At 39.5% G+C, this 21,570-nt stretch overlaps 1 protein-coding gene across 4 annotated transcripts in view; it reads right to left on the bottom strand.

The window, feature by feature from the left end:
- LOC111143098 (interleukin 12 receptor subunit beta 2) overlaps positions 1-21,570 on the bottom strand; it is a 67,091-nt gene that overhangs the window by 35,360 nt on the left and 10,161 nt on the right. For all 4 annotated transcript variants that reach the window (XM_022496571.1, XM_022496570.1, XM_022496573.1 and 1 more), the window contains 5 exons: positions 20,147-20,261; positions 19,035-19,219; positions 17,560-17,702; positions 15,879-16,029; positions 6,483-6,562 (listed from right to left, as the gene is read on the bottom strand). In XM_022496571.1, the coding sequence (XP_022352279.1) occupies positions 6,483-6,562; positions 15,879-16,029; positions 17,560-17,702; positions 19,035-19,219; positions 20,147-20,261 (674 nt within the window). The remainder of the gene's footprint in view (positions 1-6,482; positions 6,563-15,878; positions 16,030-17,559; positions 17,703-19,034; positions 19,220-20,146; positions 20,262-21,570) is intronic.

Below are 21,570 nucleotides of genomic sequence, written 5' to 3'. Positions count from 1 at the left end.
GAACACACAGCCAGTAAGCGGTGAAGCTACTACTTGAACCCAGTTAGCACAGCTCTACCTAGAGGATGAACTCTTAACTGTTGTCCTATTAGCACTCAGTAGATAGCCCCAGGTGTTTTGCTACCCTGAACCTATTTAACTGATAGTAATCCCTCATGCTAATTACCCTAACACAATGATTTCTACCTTATTCTGCAGTAGAGGAACAGCAAAATAATAAACTTGGTCGGAGCAAAACTTTGTCAGAGCAAAACTTGAACTCCCCTTCCATCTGTTTTCTATCTTGTTAATTCTCTGCTACCCACTTTCTTATCTTCGTCATTGACCACATTCTGTCATGCAACTGAAATTCCCTACATAACAGTTAGTATAATATGTATGACTAGTAAGCAAGGCAAACAACCTGTTCTTTCCAAAAATACCTTCAGAAATGCTGTGCCAGCCTGCTGGGAAAGGGAAGGAGACAGAGTTGAATATTACAACAAAACTACCAAAATCTTCTCATTTGCTGCTTTTGTATTTCAATACCAATTCTGAAATTAGATGCCTCCTTTAATTATATAAAGGCCTCAGGGTCCCGACAGCCAATCTTCCCTGTGGATTTATGATAGACCTTCATTCTACATCAATATAAATCAGATTACAAGTAATATTTCCTACATTTACTGGATTTCTTTCATATGAGGAGGCCAAAGGACACATCCCCTTTGTGCAATGTGATATGGATGGGAATAGTCTTCATACAACACAGAGAAATACAGGGAGAAAGAGACAAGGGGAATGTGCCAACAGGGCTGCCTCTGGCCACAGCAGCCTTTCTGAGGTTCTGCTGTGAGCTGCTGTAAGAGGCTTGTTACTTTCTCTTTCTTCTCACCTTCTGTGGTTTGAGGGTAGCTGTTTATCCAAATGAGTTACTTCATTTAGCAAATGAGTAAAACCCACCAAATCTTCCCCCCATTTTTAGAACTGAGTTTGCTTAACTCTCTTTTAACTCTCTTTTCTACTGCTTGTGAAGGGCCCTGCTCATTCCAGGAGGCAGCCGCCAGCCGCACACAGCCACGGAGCTCTTGAAGTGTGACTGAGATGTGCTGCTCTCTGGTGGGGGAGCTCTTAGCCACTGTACCCATGAGCGCTTAGTAGATATGCCAGTTTTCAAAGACTTGGTAGGATAAGGAGAATGTAAAATAGCTAAACAATAATTTTAAAATATGACTACATATTGAAGTGATAATAATCCATACATATGTGGGTTAAATAAAATACATTATTAAAATTAATTATACCTTTTTATTTTTTATTTTATTTTATTTATTATTTTTTAAAAGATTTTATTTATTTATTTGTCAGAGAGAGAGAGAGAGAGAGAGAGAGCGAGCACAGGCAGACGGAGTGGCAGGCAGAGGCAGAGGGAGAAGCAGGCTTCGCACTGAGCAAGGAGCCCAATGTGGGACTCGATCCGAGGACGCTGAGATCATGACCTGAGCTGAAGGCAGCTGCCCAACCAACTAAGCCACCCAGGTGTCCCCTTTTTATTTTTTAAATGTGGCTACAAGAAAATTTGAAATGATACATGTGGCTCTCATTTGTGGCTTGCTTTATATTTTTATGGGATGGTGTTTCACTACAGTGATCCTTTATATCCTTTACATCCTACCAAATGTTCTCCCACCCTTGTCCCAGCTAAAATGTTCTTCTGGGGTCAGCTCCAATATTACCTTGCAAGAGGTCTTCTGTGACTCCTCACCCATTCCCCTGCTCTCCTTGCTGACCCTGATCATCATTCCCCTAGCTGAATCTTGAACTGCTCCTTAACACCTAACTGCCCTCATCACCCCCATTTCTGTCCTCCTGGTCTGTGAGCTCAAGCACCTGAGGACAGCACTTGTCTTACTCACTTCCATATCCCTGGCATGGAACAGTGCCCAGTACTAAAGAGAGGCTTTAATATGTTTGTCTGTTTGAGTGAATGGATGATAAACAAAGTGAACTTGGCTTCCTTTATAAACACATATTTCTCTTTCAGATCCAGGCCTCAACCACAATTGCAAGAAAGTTTATGGTCTGCTGTGATTAAGAAATTAACAGAGGAAACTGGAAAGGTTAATGTGATTTAAACCCATTGCCGTATCTTTTCATACATTATCTATCTATCTATCTATCTATCTACACAGTGATTTTCTCTTAAAGAATACATGTTGTGTTAACTGGAAGAAAAGTGTATTGGAATCATGGATTGAAATGCTTAAACAAAGAATAGGAAATAATATAAAACTTGCACAGAAGGAAGAGACAGGGAATCCGAGGGAGAGGAGGCTAAAAGCACCCTGTGAAGGACTCTAACATTACACTGGGGCTCTTTGTGACAGAGCAACACTTTCTAATTGTCATTGCATTTATTGTTTTAACAATACCTTGGTATTTTTGTTTTATTTCATAGATTAAGTTGTACTTTTTGGCTTCAGTACAGAATGAATATTTGTCTTAAAAATAGCTACAGCAAAAAAAAAAAGTACAACATATTTTTGAAGAAAGAGAACTTTCGGAAGAAACCTTTGAGCAGAAACCTGAAGTAAATAAGTAAGAACCAGAACAACAAAGCAAAGGTCTCCTTCACCCTCAACACATTGCCACAATCACATTCACATACACACATATTCTCAAACACAACCACACTCATACCATACAAAACCCCTTTACACACTCATACTCACTCACTGCTGTAGTCTGAATGGTTGTGTGTCCCTCCCTAAGATTCACATATATGTTGGAATCCTAATGTCCAATGTGATGGTATTAGGAGGTAAGGACTCTGCGAGGTGATTAGGTCATGAAGGTGGAGGCTTCATAAATGGAATTAGAGCCCTTGTAAAAGAGACCCCACAGAGCTCACTAGCCCCTTCTTCTTCTTCTTTTTTTAAAAGATTTTATTTATTTATTTCAGAGAGAGAGACAGCACAAACATGAGCTAGAGGAGGTGCAGAGGGAGAAGTGGACTCCCGGTTCACTGAGTAGGGAGCCTGATGTGCAGGTCAATCCCAGGACCCTGGGATCATGACCTGAGACAAAGGAAGAGGATTATTAACCCACTGAGCCACCAGGCACCTCTCACTAGCCCCTTCTGCCATGTGAGGATATAACAAGAAGTCTGCAACCCTGAAAAGGCCCCTCACCTGACCATGATGACACCTGATCTTGGACCTCCAGCCTCCATAACCACAAGGAATAGATTTCTGTTGTGTATAAGCCACCTGGTCTATGGTATTTTGTTATAGCACCCACATAGACTAAGACACTCATCTATATGCACCCACACTGACATATACTCATATATACATACCCACACTCACACCCCACACACATAATCTCACACCCATTCACACTTACCCTTTGCACTCACACACATCTACAACACACATGCATACACATCACTCACACAGATGCACTCTCACCGCACATACTCACACTCACCTACATTCATCCTTCACGCAAGGGCTATACCCATTCAGCACCAAGTTGTTCGCTTCTGATGTAAACATCCTATAAAAATGAAAGGTCATCTCACATTTCCCTGGTTGCAAGAGAAACATGGTCTCACTTTATTTACAGACTAATGGGGTTTTACCTGGGGCTTCCTTTGGTGCCAAGACCTGAAATCCCCCTCTCCGCAGTGACAGGGTGTCCCTCTCATTGGGTTTCCCAGTACTGATCAAAGTGAAAAAAAAAAAAAAAAAAAAAAAAAGCCACCACACACATACGTCTTTGCTTCCTTTCCCAGTGAGGTCTGATTTGGGCCCCACCACAGAACACCTGATCTGGCTGCAGTGTTTCTTTTTAGTCTGTCATTTAGACGAGTCCCCATGTAATGGCAATATCTCATCAAATTCCCAAACCTGCCTGAGAGTAGCATAAGGAATCCCCAGTTGGATGAGTGGGGCAGGAGGGGCCTCCAGACAGAAGGGGCAATGATTTCTACTCAGGAAAGGCTCCTAGCAGCAAGCACCATAGTACCTGAAATCTTCCTTAGGAATCACTTCATCTCCCTAGAACTGTTTCTGTGTTTATAATGTGAGTGATGGGACTGCACACTGCTTTCATTTCCTCTGGCTCTTGGGCTCTATAGTTCTGTGGTCTGAAGCTGGTCTATTCATCTCAGTAACTCTGGTCAGTCTTTTATTCCCACTCCCAGATAAGTGGTCTACTTGGGGCCCCTGAATAAGCCTAGGATTTTGCAGACAAGGAGTTAATCCTGTTATGGCCCCTAAAAACTGAGGACTAGATCCAATACTCCTTAAGGAGCCCCTTAGTCTGGATAGTCACCAAAGGTTTTGAAGGTGCCCTGTCTTGGCCACCAAGTTGGAGAAGTTTCTAGTATCTACATTTTTGGCTTTGTATTCAAGTCAGTTCCAGTCGAGCACCCACAATTCTGGCTCCACAAAAGGGGAAATTTTTTTTTTTAAGATTTATTTATTTATTTTAGAGAGAGAAAGAGAGAGCATGCGAGCAAGTGAGCGAGCGCATGCGGAAGGGGCAGTGGGACAAGAACAGTGAATCCTCAAGCAGACAACCCCCTGAGCATGGAACCCAATGCAGGGCTCAATCCCAGGGCCCTGGGATCATGACCTGAGCTGAAATTAAGAGTCAACTGCTTAACAGGCTGAGCCACCCAGGTGCCCCAAAAGGGAAAATTTTATAACAATAAGAGATGCCCACCACAGCAAGGACTGCTTACGAAGGGGAATTCTCCCTTTCCCAGATGGTCCCAGCAGAGGCATCTCTCTGTCCTGGGTGGAGTGGGAGCAATGTTTATGACAGGAAGGGTGGACTAGAAGAGAACTGAAGTCTTCTTGAATTCCAAAACCTCACTTCAAAATTTAGGCTTTTCAAGGATTAGGGGCAAGATTAAAATGAGAAGCAGAGAAGAATTTGCATATGCACGTGGGCTGAGCCTTACCTGTGGCTAACAAATGTTTATTGGAACTAAAACAGTATATCTTTTCAGATCACTGCTGAGGACATTTCAGGAGAAGGAATCTTTATGGAAGGAGGAATTTTGGTTTTAACCAGTGGCTGACTTGTGAAATGAAAACCAACAGCCAAGAACTGGACTGGGTTCTTCTATAATACCGATTATGGCTGCTCTAAATGTCTTGCTTTGAGAATTGCCTTGCTCTTAAACATGGCTTTATTTTAAAATAAATTTTAAGCTGCAGTTTTAGTTTCAAAGTGAAGAGCTTGATTATGACTCACCAAGCTATTTATAGTGGTCTCATACCAGACATTTTGTGTGCGTGTGAGAGAGAAAGGAAAAGAGGGAGAAAGAGCTCTGGCTCATTTCTGAAAACTGAAGAAGATTGAAATTATCAAAATTTATCATGCTAACCCCATCAGAGGACTTTATACTCATTTCTCTGACTGTCTGCGTTTGGCACTCATCAGCTTCCTAATTCCAAAACTGTTGACTTACCCTTACGTGGAAGAGGTGTAGGGAGAGGGATGCAGGCTTGGGGAAGGAAAGAGGAGCATAGCTCTCCTGGAAACCTCTTACGAGCATTCCAGTCAGGAGCTCAATTCAAATAGTATTTTCTTTTCATAAAGGTGAGTCATGATGTAGCAGAAAGAGGTCTGGATGGGGTTTCAGTCTCAATTCTGAACTTAGTAGTTGGGTAAGTGTAGGAAGAACATCCCCCCTCTCTCAGTTTTTCCATTTGTTAAGTGGGGATGCCTTGTACCTACCTCACAGGGTTTTTAAGGGATTTCGTGAAACAACTGCCCCAGATTTCAGCACTTTGTGAAACTCTCACACCCTGTAAAAACATTAGGTCTTACTGTTTTCTGGAAGGTTCTTCCAGTTACTACTGTTTTACTACTATTACTGATGAAGAGCTGCTTTCTGTTCCTGTTCACACTATTTTCTACTATTACTTGAGTTCTTGAGGTAGAGCAGCCTTCTTTCCACCCTCTACCTTTTTGGTGTCTACAGAAAATATATTCCTGAAAATCCATATCCACACACTTCTCATCTTTAATTTCAAAAAAAAAAAAAAGTGAATAAGTAAGGTGGCACAGTCATGGCTGGACATGTGGTCTGTAGGGAGGATAGGGTGACTGGGAGGGGCAACTGTCAGAAGAAATGCTGCAGTGGGGTCAGAGGGTGGACAGGCCTGGGGAGGAAGGCGTGGAAGTGGCTGAGGAAAAGATGCGGTTGTATGGAGGCGAGAACACAGTCAGAGCTCTCACCCTTATCTGGCAAAAATAAATGACATTGAGTCAAGTATCATGAGGATACTGTTGAGAAAATGAGTTCTAACTAAATCTCTGAAGCCTCATATAAAGCCATTATGGAAATAAAACATATTTTTGACCTTGAGACATTGTCCAAACATATAATTCTTTTTATATAAATTATATCTCAGTAAAAACAAAATAAGACAAAAAATAATTATATAATTCTCTTGAATTTTACACTGACACTGAAAACTTACCTTCCAGAAAAGAGAAATCTGTTGTCTACTGTAGTCGATGTGCTGTTTCATGTACCAGACATCCAATGTCCCAGAAGGCTCTATTTTGAAGGGGAAAAAACATATTTTTGGTATCAGACACACACACACACACACACACACACACACACACACACACAGATCCACAGATGCCCAGTATAAAACCTTTCAAAGGCAATTACTTATTTAATAAATAACTCTGGGAGAGTAGGATTATAGAACAATTTCAATTTTCTTTGTGCCCCAGTATTGTTTTCCTTTTGTTAAACAATGAACATGTATATTGTTGGCCATAGAAAATACAAGGTTACCTTAAAAATAATTTTAAAAAATGGTAAGGAAATTAGATTCCTAACATACTCTTAAAATAGGTATTGATAAAATAACTCAGAGAAAGTATGTATGGTTTCTTCTTTTTTGTTGGAATGCAGAAAGAATTCTCAGCAGAAAAATAAAACCATTAATCATATGGAAAATATTTTCTGATCCTGTAAAAATGTAAAATACAAATGATAAACTGTGTTCACTTCCATTCCTGAACTTACCATGTTGTGGCATAATTACTTGGTTTTATGATCATTAGGCAATGATCTACTTGACAGGAAGGCCTATCTCATTCATCTTAATATCCCTCACACCTATGTAGTGCTTAGAAGGTAACAGGCTTCCAAAAACTCTTTTTTAGGTGATGAATGAGCAAAGGGACAATTCAGGCAATATTAGCTACTTCATGCTAAAACACAGGCTGAACTGATAGAAGGAATAACCACTAATTCATAAGATAATGGTCAAATATGACCTAATTTAATTCAAAAAAGTCAATCAAAGAGATTAGAAAAGGAACTGAACAATCAACTCCTGTGTGTGTGCACATGTGAGTGGGTGAAATAGTTTATTTCTCTCATTATCAGATTTGTTTTGATTTACAGGTCAGGGGTGGACTCCACAGAAAGAGTCCCTGAAATTAGTCTTCTACTACAACAATGTAACTTGTTTATCACTGACACTTAGATTGTATTGAGATGAAGCTACATAGGAGTTCCTTTTCGAGTGACAATTTCCATTTAACCAGATGGAAGTTTCCAGAACATTAAGTCCCAGCAGGAAAACAGAGGACAAGCAGCCAGGGAGAGGAGAAGAGAAAGAGGGAAAGGGAGGGAGCACATGGACCTGCACACACTATGGGCAGGTCTTGCGGGGGCCCACTCACAGTTATCTCCTCTGTCCTCCTTATCCCACAACATACGCAGCTCTAATGCAGTGGTTAAAGTGTGAGCTCCAGAGCTAGACCATCTATGGGCAAATCCCAGCTCTGCGATCTTGAACAAATGTTAACCACGTCCTTAAGCCACTTTCCTCATCTGTAAAATGAGTGTCGTAGTTCTATACGTCACATGGGGCTGTTGTGAGAATTAAATGAATAACAGCATCCTGACCTGTGATAAGCATTCAATAAATTTAGCTGTTGCTGTTTTGGAAAATGAAATGCTAAGAGCCTAAGGAGCTTGTTCAAGGTTCCAGAAATAGTAAGTGGAGAAGCCAGGTTTTGAACACTGGTCTGTTTCATCCCATAGCCCGAGCTCTTTGCTCTGTACCCTGCAGTTATCTGGCTCTGAGAAGGCTTACAATTTCTCTACAGTACTTCCACCCTCAACAGGTGCTCTTTCATATTCTAATCTCTTCCTTTGTCACTTCCTTTTCCTGCCTCTCTCACCCTCTTTCCTATCTGTTTTTTTCAAAACTATCTTCATTTATTTTCTTCCCCTCTCTTCCCACTAGTGGTAACTTATACCCTTGCAGTGAGGACCTAAAGATAAGAAATGTTTATTTAAGACATTCTGAATATGCTCTCCATCCTTCAGGATAATGAACAGAGACTCAGAAATCAAGCCTAGGGCTTTTTTTCCTACTAGTCCAGATGCAAAAAGGTGGGGGAAAAAACAACAACACAAGCAAGAGAAGGAAAGGGGACCTGAGAGTTATCAACCACCTACTATGTTCCAGGAACATCTGGACACTTAATAATCTGTACATTATCTCATTTAATCCTCACACAATGCATGGGGTGCTTGTAGCTACACCTGTTTTAGAGCTGAGGACTAGGAGGCTGACAAAGGTTAAATGATCTACACAACACTTGGGGCTGGTGAATGGCAAAGCCAGGAGCTGAGCCCAAGTTCCACTGTTTCCAAAGACCCTGTTCTTCCATTACAGTTTACTACAATAAACAAAAATCTGAACAAACTAGATAATCCAGACATTGACTACATAATCAGGATTTGGAAACCTGGGTGTGCTCAATGTCAAAGCCAGCTGACTTGTTAGTGCTAATGTCTCCAGTTAATTACATATTGGTAAGAAATTTGAAGGAACACTCATTGCCTTATTAAAGATCTATAACCTACCAGATTACTGTGGAGCTAAGAACTGAATTCTAGAATCACAGTCTCTTCAAAGGAAAAATTGCAAGTGAAACTGAAATTTTAATGGTGCCCACCTGCAGAGTTAGCCTCTATGGGAGAGAAATCATTAGTTGAATCTGTGTGAGTTTCAAAGTGTAAAATTTCATGACCAGGGGTGTTAAACCACTGCTGCTTAAAGCAACATAAGAGCTGATATTAAAGAGAATCTCTGACATTCAACTGACACAAAATCACTTGAAGTTCTAACCTCAGTGTTATCTAACAAAGGCAGATAAAACTATTACAGGCAGGCCAGAAAAGGAAAGTCAAAGGCCAAGTCCAAGTGATTACAAAACAAACGGGCACAGATGATTAAAAATACAAATATTGAGAAATGGAAGTCAGGTCTCCTGAGATGAAACTACCTCTTATATAATAAATGGGGAAACTATACGGTTGAATATAGTCACCCGCATGAAAAGAAGCAAAGATCCTAAATTAAGCAGGAGATGGGCCTAAATGACCTTGAGGGTGCTTCCAACTCTAAAATCCAAAGATTCTGGGTTTCTGTGAAACAGTACGTGTGGCAAACAAATCAGAGTCAATCCATGTGCTTCTGAGATGAGCATCCATATCTAAAGTCAGGCAAGTGCAGGGATGTGGTCAAGGGCAACTGAATCGCAGGTGGAAAGCAATCCCTTGACAGAGGTTTTCACAGGTAGTGAGGAGGAGGAGCATAAAGATTTCCAAGAACAATGAAAATGGAGAATTTACCACAAAGAGAATATGGAAAAGGCATTATCTTGGGAGAATTTAACACAAAGAGAATATGGAAAAGGCATTACCTTGGGAGGTTTCAGGTAGTGGACTAAATGCAACACATGAGATTTTTTTTGGTCCAAGTCATGCTCCAACAAGGGCAAGGAAGAGATAAGTTATTTGTTGCCCTGGTTCCTCAATGTCCACTTTTTGGGGATGACACATTTATTTAAAATCTAGTTTTAAACAATTAGATTCAAACAGATCTTATAAGTATCTACTTGATTAAACAAGTTTTAATTTCAGAAGTTATCACCAGCTATGCCTGCACAGGGTGCCCTATACAGACTCCCCCATTCCTCTTCCTTCTTGATTAATTATGTTTAACACTTGATTCACTCTTTCTTTTCACCTCTTTCTGTCATCTCTTTTACTATCATGAAAGGCCACCATCCACAGATTATTCCTTCCCAGTAGCTGGTACCGTCATTCCCTCTGCCTGCCCACTTCTAATGATATGTTTCTCTCAACTGATGTTTTTGTTTCTTACTTCCCTGAGCAAAAAGAAGTAATCAGGCAGGGATTCCCTCATCTTTTCACCATGGAAACTTCCAAAATTCACCATTAATTCCCAAACATAGCGCTCCTACTTCCATTAAATTTCAACCCCTTAACCTGAGTGCTTGATCCTATCCTCTCTTGCTTTATCAAGGATCATTCCTCCACTTCTCATGCATCATTAATTTCTCCCTCTCTGCTGGGACCTTATCATTACCTCGAAAATCACTACATTTTCTCTGATCCTAAAAACAAAACCAGCCAAAGCATTTCCTGATACCTCGTCCTGCTCCAGTTACTCCCCTGCATCTCTGCTCTCCTTCATAGAACTTCTTGAAGAGCTGTGAATTGTTCTGTCTTTAGTCCCTCACCTCACACTCACTCTCAACCTACAGCACCTTAGATTGTCTCCCCATCATTCTACTGACACTGCCTCTGGTTGGCAGTGAATCTGTGTTGCCAAATCTAAGAGTCACTTCTTTGTTCTTATGTCATTGGACTACTCAGCAGCCTTTGACATAGTTGGGGAAGCTCTCCTTTTTTTTTTAATATGTATTTTTTAGAAATATAACCTTCTAAAATTTTTTAAAAGATTTATTTATTTGCAAGAGAAGGGAAGAGAGAGGGAGAGAGTGCCCACCAGGAGTGGGGCAGAGAGAGAGAGGGCGAGAGAGGCTCTGAGTGCAGAGCCCAATGCGGGGTTCAATCTCATGACCCCAAGACCATGACCATAAGATCAGGACCTGAGCTGAAATCAAGCATTGGATGCTTAACTAACTGAGCCACCCAAGCACCGCATTTTTAACATTTTTAACATCCAGGTCACAATAGAAGAGCTCGTTTCTTGATAGAAGCAGGGAGGTTTCACCCATAATAAAATTAATGGAGGCATTGTGCCAGAGTGCCGATGGGAAACAAAACAAGTTGTATTACAGTATATAATTATGATTAAGTTCAGAAACAAGCAAAACTAATTATTGTTTAGAGATATATACATTTCTGAAACCTATGAGAAAAGTACTGATAAATGTACAGGATAATAGTTACCTCTGGGGAGGCATGACAGGGGTAAGAATATATCGGTAATTTTATAGTATATAAATTTAATGGTGAGTTCATAACTGCTCATTCTGTTGTTATCCTTTGTAAGGAGAAAGTAGCTTAAACTAGGATAATCATAGTGGCAACAGAAGGAATGAAGAGATTCTGAATATGTTTAGGAGAGTCAAGTGCTAATATCGGGGAATGGGGGAAAAGGAGAATTTTTTTTTAAAGGAGAATTTAAGGATAATTTCTTGATAATTTTTTGACTTCACTAACCAGGGAGATGGTGGGATTGTTTACTGAAATAGAAAATATTGAAACTGAAGTATTTAGAGGTTTTGTCTAGGCTATGTGTGGTTCAGAATATCTGCTGATATCTATGTGAAGATATGGAACAGGCTACCAGAGCACAAATCTGAAGTTTTGGAGGGAGTCCAAGACTGAAACTATATACTCTACCTACCTACCTACCTATCATCTGTCTGTCGAGTTTTAGAGCCATGGGACTGGATAAAGTCACCTGGGAAAACAAGGGAGCCATAGGGATTGACACTGAGAAGAGAAAAATGACCAGTAAGAGACCAAGAAGAACTGGCCAATAAAGCAAAATAAAATCCAGGAATATGAGATTTCACAAAATTCAAAAGAATCTAGTACTTCAAGGAGAAACTAGCTCCCTTCTCCTACTGCAATGACCTTGGAAGCCATATGTTCTAGGTGAGGGAAGGCCACAAAATTCCCTTGGAACTTTGCATTTCTTCTTGGTGTTGTATCCTCCAGGAATCTTTCCCTAATGTTCCAAAATAGACTATAAGTTTGAGTTTGAGGATCTGACTGGTTATCATTGTATCCCAGCACCTGGCATAGTTCCTGATACACAAACACCTTCCTCACAGATCAGCCAGAGAAGCATATATTTTTCATTGGTTTCTGTTTGGAAGGCTACAGGGAAAGCATTTTTTCCTTTGGGATAATCACCATCTTATCAAATAATTGAACCCAGACATTGATTTCTTCCAGGATAGGTGCTGGGCTTAGAGGGGACCAAAAAAAGAAAGAAGGGCAGAGACTGTCATTAGATCTCAAGCAACATTTTCCTTCTAATGAAAATGTTAGCATGTAAGCCTCTTTCAAAGGCTAAGAACCTTTTGTTCTCATTTTCTCAGGTCTTACGCAAGAAGACACAAATATATATTCAAGTTTAGCTAGTTTAGGAGTCAGCAAATGATGGCCTCTTGGCCAAATCTGCTCCCTGTTTTGGTACAGCCTGTGGACTAACAATGGTTTTTTATTTTTTGTTTTGTTTTTACATTTTTAAATGGCTGAAAACAAAGAGAAGAATAGTTTTTTGTGACATGTGAAAATTACATAAAATTCAAATTTGTGTCCATAAATAAGGTTTTATTGGGACATAGGTTTGTCTACATATTTATACACTGTCATTGGCTGCTTGCACACTGTAATAACAAATTTTAGTACTTGACAGAGATATGGTCTGCAAAGCAGCAAATATTTACTGTTTGGACCTTTACAGAAAATTTTGCTGACCCCTAAGCTAGACTGTTATGAAGTACTTGCCAACCAAAATGGTAAAATAATCTCTAGTATTTAATTGGCCTTTTCAGCCCAAGGTAACTGAAGGATGCAGAGTAAAGAGCTCAGGCTATGCAATGAACAGACCAGTGTTCAAAACCTGGCTTCTCTACTTATTCTGGAACCTTGAACAAGCTCCTTCTCAAATGAAGAAAACAATAGCTAAATTTATTGAATGCTTACCATGGGTCAGGGCTCTTGTCTTCATTTAAATTCACCCATCTTGGCAATATTTCAGAATTACAAATGAATAAATGAATTGCCTAACATCTTAACTTTAGATGGTTGCAATGGGTAACCCTACATTTTCTCCCCTTTGGGGGGTTTCTCACCAATCACCCATGCCATCACCTATGCTGGGGAAGGGTTATTCCTTTACTGCTCTGGCATGAGTTTGAGCATGTAGCATTTTCTTTATTCATTGTCCATAGTATAGATTACAGAACATGTAAATAATACTTTAAAAAATGGTGAATGAGCGGACAAAAACACTTAATTGATACTACAGCTCTGAGGAATGGCTTGTTCATCTTTATTTTGGAGTCTCCTCCTGGGTGTTCTGAATGCTGAGGGAATCACCTCCCCCCAACACCTGGGTGTATTCTCAGGCATGTCTGGAGCCCATGCAGCCCAAACTCAGCTGTTTTCCACTACAGTCTAAATATGGTTGCTCAGTTCCCAGTATCAGGCCTGCTTTTGATAGATAAGGACTGAGGGACTGTCTTCCTTAACAGAGGAAAGCAAGTTCTTTCCTCCTACTCCTTATGTAGTGGCCATTTAAAAAGTGTTTTTCATGGAGGACCATGACAGAAGTTGAATTTGATGACATAGGAAAGAGCCATATGGAGTAAATAAAACTCTCCTTCTCTGCTGACGTGATCTAAATAACTGCCCAATCCACCAGGAGATAACATTGCTCTCAGTTTTGAGCAGCAAAGGCTGCAAAGAGCTCTATCGTAAAGTCATTCACAGTTTTAAAAACTAAAAAAAAAAAAGAGAGAGAGAGAGAGAGAAAGCTTACCAGTAATTTTTTAAATGCCAAGTTACATATGAGTACAGAGCCAAAGGCTGAAAAGGAAGACGTGCTTAAAAAAAAAAAAAAAATTCACACCTTTTAGGTGATATCAGTTGTTGTTTCATAAAGAAACTGATGACAGAAGCAGTGGTAAGGGGTGAAAACCATACCGCTCAGAGTAAGAGGGAAGAGGTCTTGCATCAACCCACAGAAAGATCAAACACAGCCAAGGGAAATTCAGACATTGAAAGGAAGCCAGCAGAGCTTGGTAAACGTGGTATCTCAGAGGATGGGTTTCTTCACAAATGCCTGCGATTACTCTGAACGAGCCAGTTCCTTGGTTTAATTCATAACTGTCCACGAGTTCACAACCATAACAAGCTGCTGCACTCATTGTTATGATAGTGGTTTATTTTAGGGGCTATGAGAAAGTTACTGTTCTATCTTGAAGTGTTTTTAATTCAACACGTAGACACTTAAAAAAAAAAATCCTTTTCACACATCTCCAAACAGGTCATTATTAAATGTCAGTAAAAATGACAAGGATTCACAAGCCCAGAGTTTCCCTGGTTTATAGTTAAGCCTAATGTCATAGAACCTAAAATCTTCTCAGCCTATTTACTACCTTGGCCTTGGACATAAAATATGGCCCATTTTCAAAAATTTTATCTGTAGGACACATAAAGTATAATCCATGAGGTATTTAAAAAATACATTACGTTGACTATGTGTAACAAAAGAATAAAAAGAGTAAGCTCTGGATTAGAAAAAGGACAAACATTTAAACGGAGAACAAATTAAGAGATTTATATCATAAAATGAGAGGGAATAAATTAGAATTTGTTGGGTGGATTTATTTTAAAATATTTTTTTAAAAAATACAGAATGCAATTACTATAAGAATAAAGGAAGAATACACAATTATTCTACAATTTATATATTAGGTATTTTATTTTATCAGATAGACACTTTGAGTCCTTGAAAGTCACTGGGGTATAACTGGTAAGTGCCATCAACTCTCAAAGGTCATTAGCAGAAAATGAATGTAACTTGTATCATGAGACTAACTTACAGGCACACATATCCATAAATTTTACAAATAAGCACTTAAGATTTTCTCACTTGAATACTTCAAAATCTCCACGTAATAAAATAATGGATTATATGACAATAATTTTTCTTCTGAGCCAAATATACAGATTAAGAGAAGCCGTATAGTATGTCACTAAATGAGTGTTTTTAAAAACTAATATTCAGATGGCTACTTCTTGTGTATCCAAAGATTTGCTAATATTGACATAAAGCTCAGACAGGTAATTTTGCTCCAATAAAATTACACCTTCATAAGCTGTCTTTCCCATAATTGCCAAAAAGAAAATCCTATCAAACTGAGAATTATATTTGATATCCTTTCCGTAGCTATGGGCAGTCTGGTGGCCCTCATTTGAGCAGTGAGTATCAAAGGCATGATGAAGGCACTGCCATATTATTTAGAGGAGAGAGGATTGCTGGATGTTAAACTTTATTTAAAATGTTATGTCTCCAGAGTCTATCTTCTTTAAAGCTTTTAATTTTCATAGAATACAGAAAGTAAAATGTATCAGGTTTTAACTTCTATAAAGGAATGAAATTACTGGTTATGGTTTTGTGGAATGAGAGCGTTCCTGAGATAAGAAGTGAAATAGAAATAAGAGTTATCACCAAACATCACTAAAGCATCAGCTGGTAACCACAGGACAACACATGGCAAGCAAGAGTAGGACTTACTGAATGTTAAAATTTCCTAGCAATATAAACATATCGCCCTGGACAATTACAATATTTAAGCTAATGTCAAAATTGACTTGTTAATTAATATACTCATTTACTTGTTCATTAATGCATTAAATTAACTCGTTGGTTTAGTACCAGTACTTAGAGATCCTATTCCAAGGAAATCCTTATATCTTCCTCTCCCTCTCCTCTCTCTCCTCCCTCTCCTCCCACTCTTCTCTTTAAAACACATACCTTCTTCTGGTGTTTGTGTTCTCAACGATTCACTCCAATCACTCCAACTACCTTTACATAGATGTAGCTTAGAGGAAATCTGAAATTCATACTCTGTGAATGGCTTCAGATCCAGCAAATCATGTCTTCCTTTGGCATTTGTAGTACTGACCTTGAATCAGACAAGATTTTTTTAAAGGGGTCTGTTTAAATTAAATTAAAGAATTCTGACATACATAGGTAAGAAACTTGAGTTGATAACTCTTTCTATTTTTTTTAGATCTATCATTCATTGAGAAGACAATGACAGGGTTATTGAATACAAAGGATGTTAATCTGAATTAACTTCTCAATAAAAACAAACTCTGGGGTCTAAGAACCCATCTATAAAGGCCCAAGGGGCATCCTGAAACAAATTGAAAAATACCAATTTTCAGAAGAGCCATGGAGAATTTTCTAGAGATTATTTTTTATTTGGTCATAATTACAATGTGATAAATGTTTCTTTTAAAATAATTCTTTTGGGGGCTCCTGGGTGGCTTACTCATTAGGCATCTGCCTTTGGCTCAGGTCATGATCCCAGGATCCTGGGAGGGAGCCCTCCCTAGGGCTCCTTGCTCTGCAGGGAGCCTGCTTCTCCCTCCCCCACTCCCCCTGCTTGTGTTCTCTTTCTTGCTGTGTCTCTCTCTGTCAAATAGATAAATAAAATCTTTTAAAAAATAAGATAAATATTTTATTTATTTGAGAGAGAGAGAGAGAACAAGAGCAAGCATGAGCAGGGGTAGGAGCAGAGGGAGAGGGACAAGCAGACTCTTTGCTGAGCAGAGATCAGGGCTCAATCCCAGGACCCTGAGATCATGACCTGAACTGAAGGCAGATGCTTAACTGACCGAAGCATCCAGATTCTAACACAGACATAGAACTGACTTCAAAAAGAAAACTTTATGTTAAAAAATTAATTACTATATTTCTCCTGAGTTTCAGCTATATGTGGAACTTACCTTTTGTTATTATTATAAGTCATTATATTTTACAAAAATACTAGGAGGAATTATAATCTTAAATTTAATTGTAAAAAAATTAATGTCTAATATTAGAGCAAATTGTGGGTCTTTATCTTTGGAATATTCAATTCCATATGAGTATCTATAGACATTTCCTAATACTCCTCCTTCTAATATGTTAAAAAAATTACTAAAAAGTAATACAGAGGGAAGGGTAGCAGAAAAAGGTGAAATGAGTCCTTTAGTAGAAATAAACCACAGAAAATTAATATTGGTTTACAGAAGCCAATGGCTTCTTAGCCATGAAATGGCTAAAAAAATTTCAGAATCAGGGACACCTGGGTGGTTCAGGTTATAATCCCAGGGTTCTGGGAGTGAGTCCCACATAGGGCTCCTACCTCCACAGGGAGCCTGCTTCTTCCTCTGCCTCTGCCTTTCCCCACCCTTCCCTGCTTGTTCTCTCTCTCTCTCTCAATTAAAGAAATAAAATATTTAAAAAACATTTCAGAATCAGTGATCAGAACTAAAGATAGTTCTTAACAAGTAGAGATATATGTGACTATCTGATATGTCCCAAGTATGTACTTCAGGCTACACAGTCTTAAACTCCGTATTTCACCAGCAAGAAAATACAGAGACCTGTGCAGTGATATTAAGAGCCCCTCCCTGATTTTCCTGTTTACTCTAAAAAGCATTACCATTTCCCAGGGCCCACTGCTGTTGGGCCGGTATCTGAGTCGGTTAAGCAGCACCAGCCCCTCATCTCTCCACCGAAGGATACATCTGCTCACAGAAGCGTTTACACATTTGATTCTGATGTCCCACGGGGGAAGAGGTCTCACTGGTAATCAGGACAAACAAAAGAGTGCGATTCAGGCTCCACAATCGGAAATAACCTTTGTTTTGATGTGAGATAGAAAGACTTGAACAAAACTCATTTCTAAGATACATGAACACCAAAGTTGGTGAAATATAGAAGACAGAAACCCCTGGCTTTCAGAGAAGAAACAGGTTGATTCACTATGAAATAATTAAAATAATTCTCCTTGATCTACCCTTATTTTTACCAAATAAACTACCTCCAACATTAGTGATAGTGTCAATTGCATTAAATCCAATATATCAAGAAAACCAGTGTGCCAAACCTGAGAGTCCCAATGGCTGAGAAGACAGAGGTGGCTAGTGGTGATCACCTCTCGGAAAGGGAAGAAATGCTAGTAGGAGAAGGTCATGTGGAAGGGGCAGAGGAACAGAGAACACAGGAAAAGAGGAAGAAGGAAAGAAGGGACCTTACAGAGGAATAGTCAATGTGAAGAAATGGAAGGTAAGATGGGGAGAAGAATGATAGGAAAATGTATAGTAAATGCCTATGTCAAGACTTAGAGCATTATGTGAGCAAAGAGGTGCTGTGGGAAGAGAGAAGAGACAAGCACAGTGGAGGCCAGAATTTAAGGCGGGCCAAAAGCCCAGGCCTACTTCGGATAGTCAGAACTTGGAGATGCTTGAGATTGGCCTCTGATTCAATTGCTAATTATATTTGCTCAGAAATGTGCTGGGATTGACTTTGTCTGGCTCCCAAGGTGATGAGAGGAATGGAAGTAGGTATTCTCAGAGAAAGATGCATTTGTACCTTGATACACTTTATCAGAGTTGTCACCTCTGCTGTGGCCCAGCAGGCCCACAGGTAGCCTCTCTCAGAACAGTGGAGTAACCATGGGGCTAAAAAGACACCTCTGCCAAGATGTGCCTTTACTGAGCTTCATGAATAACCTTGCAGGACCCTCTCCTCAGTCAAATGGTATCACTGGTAGCTAGTGCCTCCGTAGGACTGGGTTCTTTTTTCTCCAACAGAAAGAATAATGTTGAATATTTCATTTCATACGATCATCTCTATAAAGTTCTAGCATCATGCACCCTTTTGCTTGCATCAAATATCTATTCTTTGTGACACTGTCCCTTTTAAAACATATATTTTTTTTGTTTTTTAAATTTTTTTAATTTTTTATAAACATATACTATATTTTTATCCCCAGGGGTACAGGTCTGTGAATCGCCAGGTTTACACACTTCACAGCACTCACCATGAAACAAACATATAGAACATTCAAGTGATGTTTAAAATAATGTTCATATACCAATGAATGATACCTGTAAAAAGTAAAATAAATTGTACCTATGTCCAAGAATGTAAATGTGGATGGAAATGATGAAGCACTTCCAAGGCTATTGTTAGCAGTAACCTTGGCTATGTAGCTGGATTCAGGCATTTCAGGGGTTAGACTGACTCCAAGGTCCAAATGGTCACAATAATGACCATTACATTGCTTCTGCCAAGTTAAATTTTTTGGTCCACTTAACCTATAAATAAAAGACAATTGTGTTTAGCAAGATACTTTATGAGCTACTTGCTCCTTCTAGTACAAAGGAATAAAATATTCAAATATTTAAAATTCTAGACATTTTGTTAAGGTCAGTCTTATTAGTAGGAGATACATTATGGGAATATTTGTATTCTATGGTCATAAATAGGAGCATACTTTCTCCCCTCTCCCCTTTCTCAGTAGGACTGAGACTTTTTGATGTTCATATAGATAAGTAACCATAGCTACACTGCCTAAATTCCCAAAACCCTGGCTGACATCCTGGCTCCTCAGGGCAGATCTAATTTTTATACAAAGCACCCAAGGCCACCTAGGCATTTTCTGCACTGAAGTGCCAGTTTTTAGTACAGACTGGAACCCTGGGCTCCACTTCCTTTCCCCCATTTCCTGCTCACTTTGGCATAGAGCAAACCAGCTGGATCTTTGGATGGGATTATGGGATCAACTCCAGGGAACAGACTCCCAGACTCTCCTTTGTGGGGACTTTCAGGTCAGGCGAAGGTGCTTTAATAAGAAACTCCTCCAAAGCTAATGGAAAGCTACCACAAGGATGAGTCTATTTATGTATTATGACCCACAAGAGTTTGCAGCTGCAAAACTGGGAAGGGATATAATGCAGCCAGTTTAACCCTATTATGGCAGGGAGGAACATCCGTAACATGGACCTCGAATGCCCTGAAGAAATTTCCGAGTTAGAGCTCAGATCCAAGACCTTAGTTCCCACACTGCAGATGAAATGAACCAGTTTTAATTGATGAACCCTAGACTTTTTTCTTAAGTATCTAATTACCTAGAGGTGTCTAATGCTTCTTCTCTCTGGTAAAAATAAAACTGTTAGATATTTCTAAGTGTAGACTAAGATAACACCTCCAAAATAGCTGCAAAAATACAGTCTTTCACTCACTGTAAAGTATACGCAGTATATAGATGGGTGTCTCGTCCTCTGTCCCAGGTGCAGGTCACAGTCCCACGTTCACCCTTCTGTATACAAGATAAGTTTTGAGGCTGTTCTGGAACAACTTTAAAGACAAAGTGCAAAGCCTCATATTTTAAGCAGCACACAGTCGATATCTCAATCATATTGTTATTATTTGGCAATAAGATAACAATATTTCCCCTATGTCTAGATTCCATCAAGTTTAAATTTGTTTCCAAGGCATGAATATCTTCTAAGAAACAATAGTGAATATGGATCAAACATGACCTGCCAAGTCCTATACATTATATGAGGTTTTTTCTCAATTAGACCTCACAGCAGCACCATCAAGTATTTATTGTTATTATCCTCAATTGATCCAAGAGGAAACTAAGCCTTAGAGGCAAACTATCTTGTCCCAAATTATAAAACTGTGAAGTGGCAGAGTCAGGGCTCCAGCCTAGGAGTAGCTGACTTGAGTCGGAGCATTTTACCACCACATTCCTCCATTCTCCCTGACCGGTGAGCATCCAGGGCTAGCTCTATTACCACTGGTGAGGTTGAGTTTACTTACCTAGAGTGAAGTAATTCAAATATTAGAAACCTCTAAAGATTAGGGTCTCTTTCTCTCCATGGACTGGGTATTCGCTGCCAAGACATTTCCAACCACCGGCCCTAGACATGTCCTTTTGGGTTGTACCAGCTAAATCTAATTTCTGTAGCATCACCTGGAACACTTTATAAATGTTTATAAACTGATTCTTTATGTACATGGACACTGAGTACCTTCCATGGGCTGGGCATTACTAGCTATGGACATACAAATATGTATAAGGCAGGCAAGGTCCCTTATATTAAGGGTGTGTATTTGTAAATTAAGCCATTTTCTAGTCAAAGGTAAACCCAAAGCTAGGAGTTTCTCAGATTTAGTGGAGGTAAGAGAAAATACTGTTACTCATTCATCTCATTCTACTCTAATAGTGCTACCCACATGTAAGAGACGTTTCATTTGGGTGAGATAAAACAGTTATACCACTGGGGCACCAGGTGGCTCAGTGGATTAAGCCACTGCCTTCGGCTCAGGTCATGGTCTCAGGGTCCTGGGATCCAGCCCTGTATCGAACCCCGCATTGAGCCCTGCATCAGGTGCTCTGCTCAGCAGTGGGCCTGCTTCCCCTTCTCTCTCTGCCTGCCTCTCTGCCTACTTCTGATCTCTCTCTGTTAAATAAATAAATAAAATCTTAAAAAAAAAACACCCTAGATATTGTCTGTACCAAAACAAAACTATAATGGATGGGATAAATGGCTTTTTTGTGTGTATGTGTCTTTAGCAAACATCACAGACCTGGGCACGATAATTGCCCCCTATGTGATAGTAGACAGATTAACTTCTCACAAGTTCAGTTTCTTCA

The sequence above is a fragment of the Enhydra lutris genome, unplaced genomic scaffold (genome assembly GCF_002288905.1).
Source record: "Enhydra lutris kenyoni isolate GAN:26980312 unplaced genomic scaffold, ASM228890v2 scaffoldscaffold9, whole genome shotgun sequence".
Taxonomy (NCBI): Eukaryota; Metazoa; Chordata; class Mammalia; order Carnivora; family Mustelidae; genus Enhydra; species Enhydra lutris.
The sequence above is the reverse complement of the archived record's forward strand: the minus strand, read 5'-3'. Positions and strand labels throughout refer to the sequence as shown.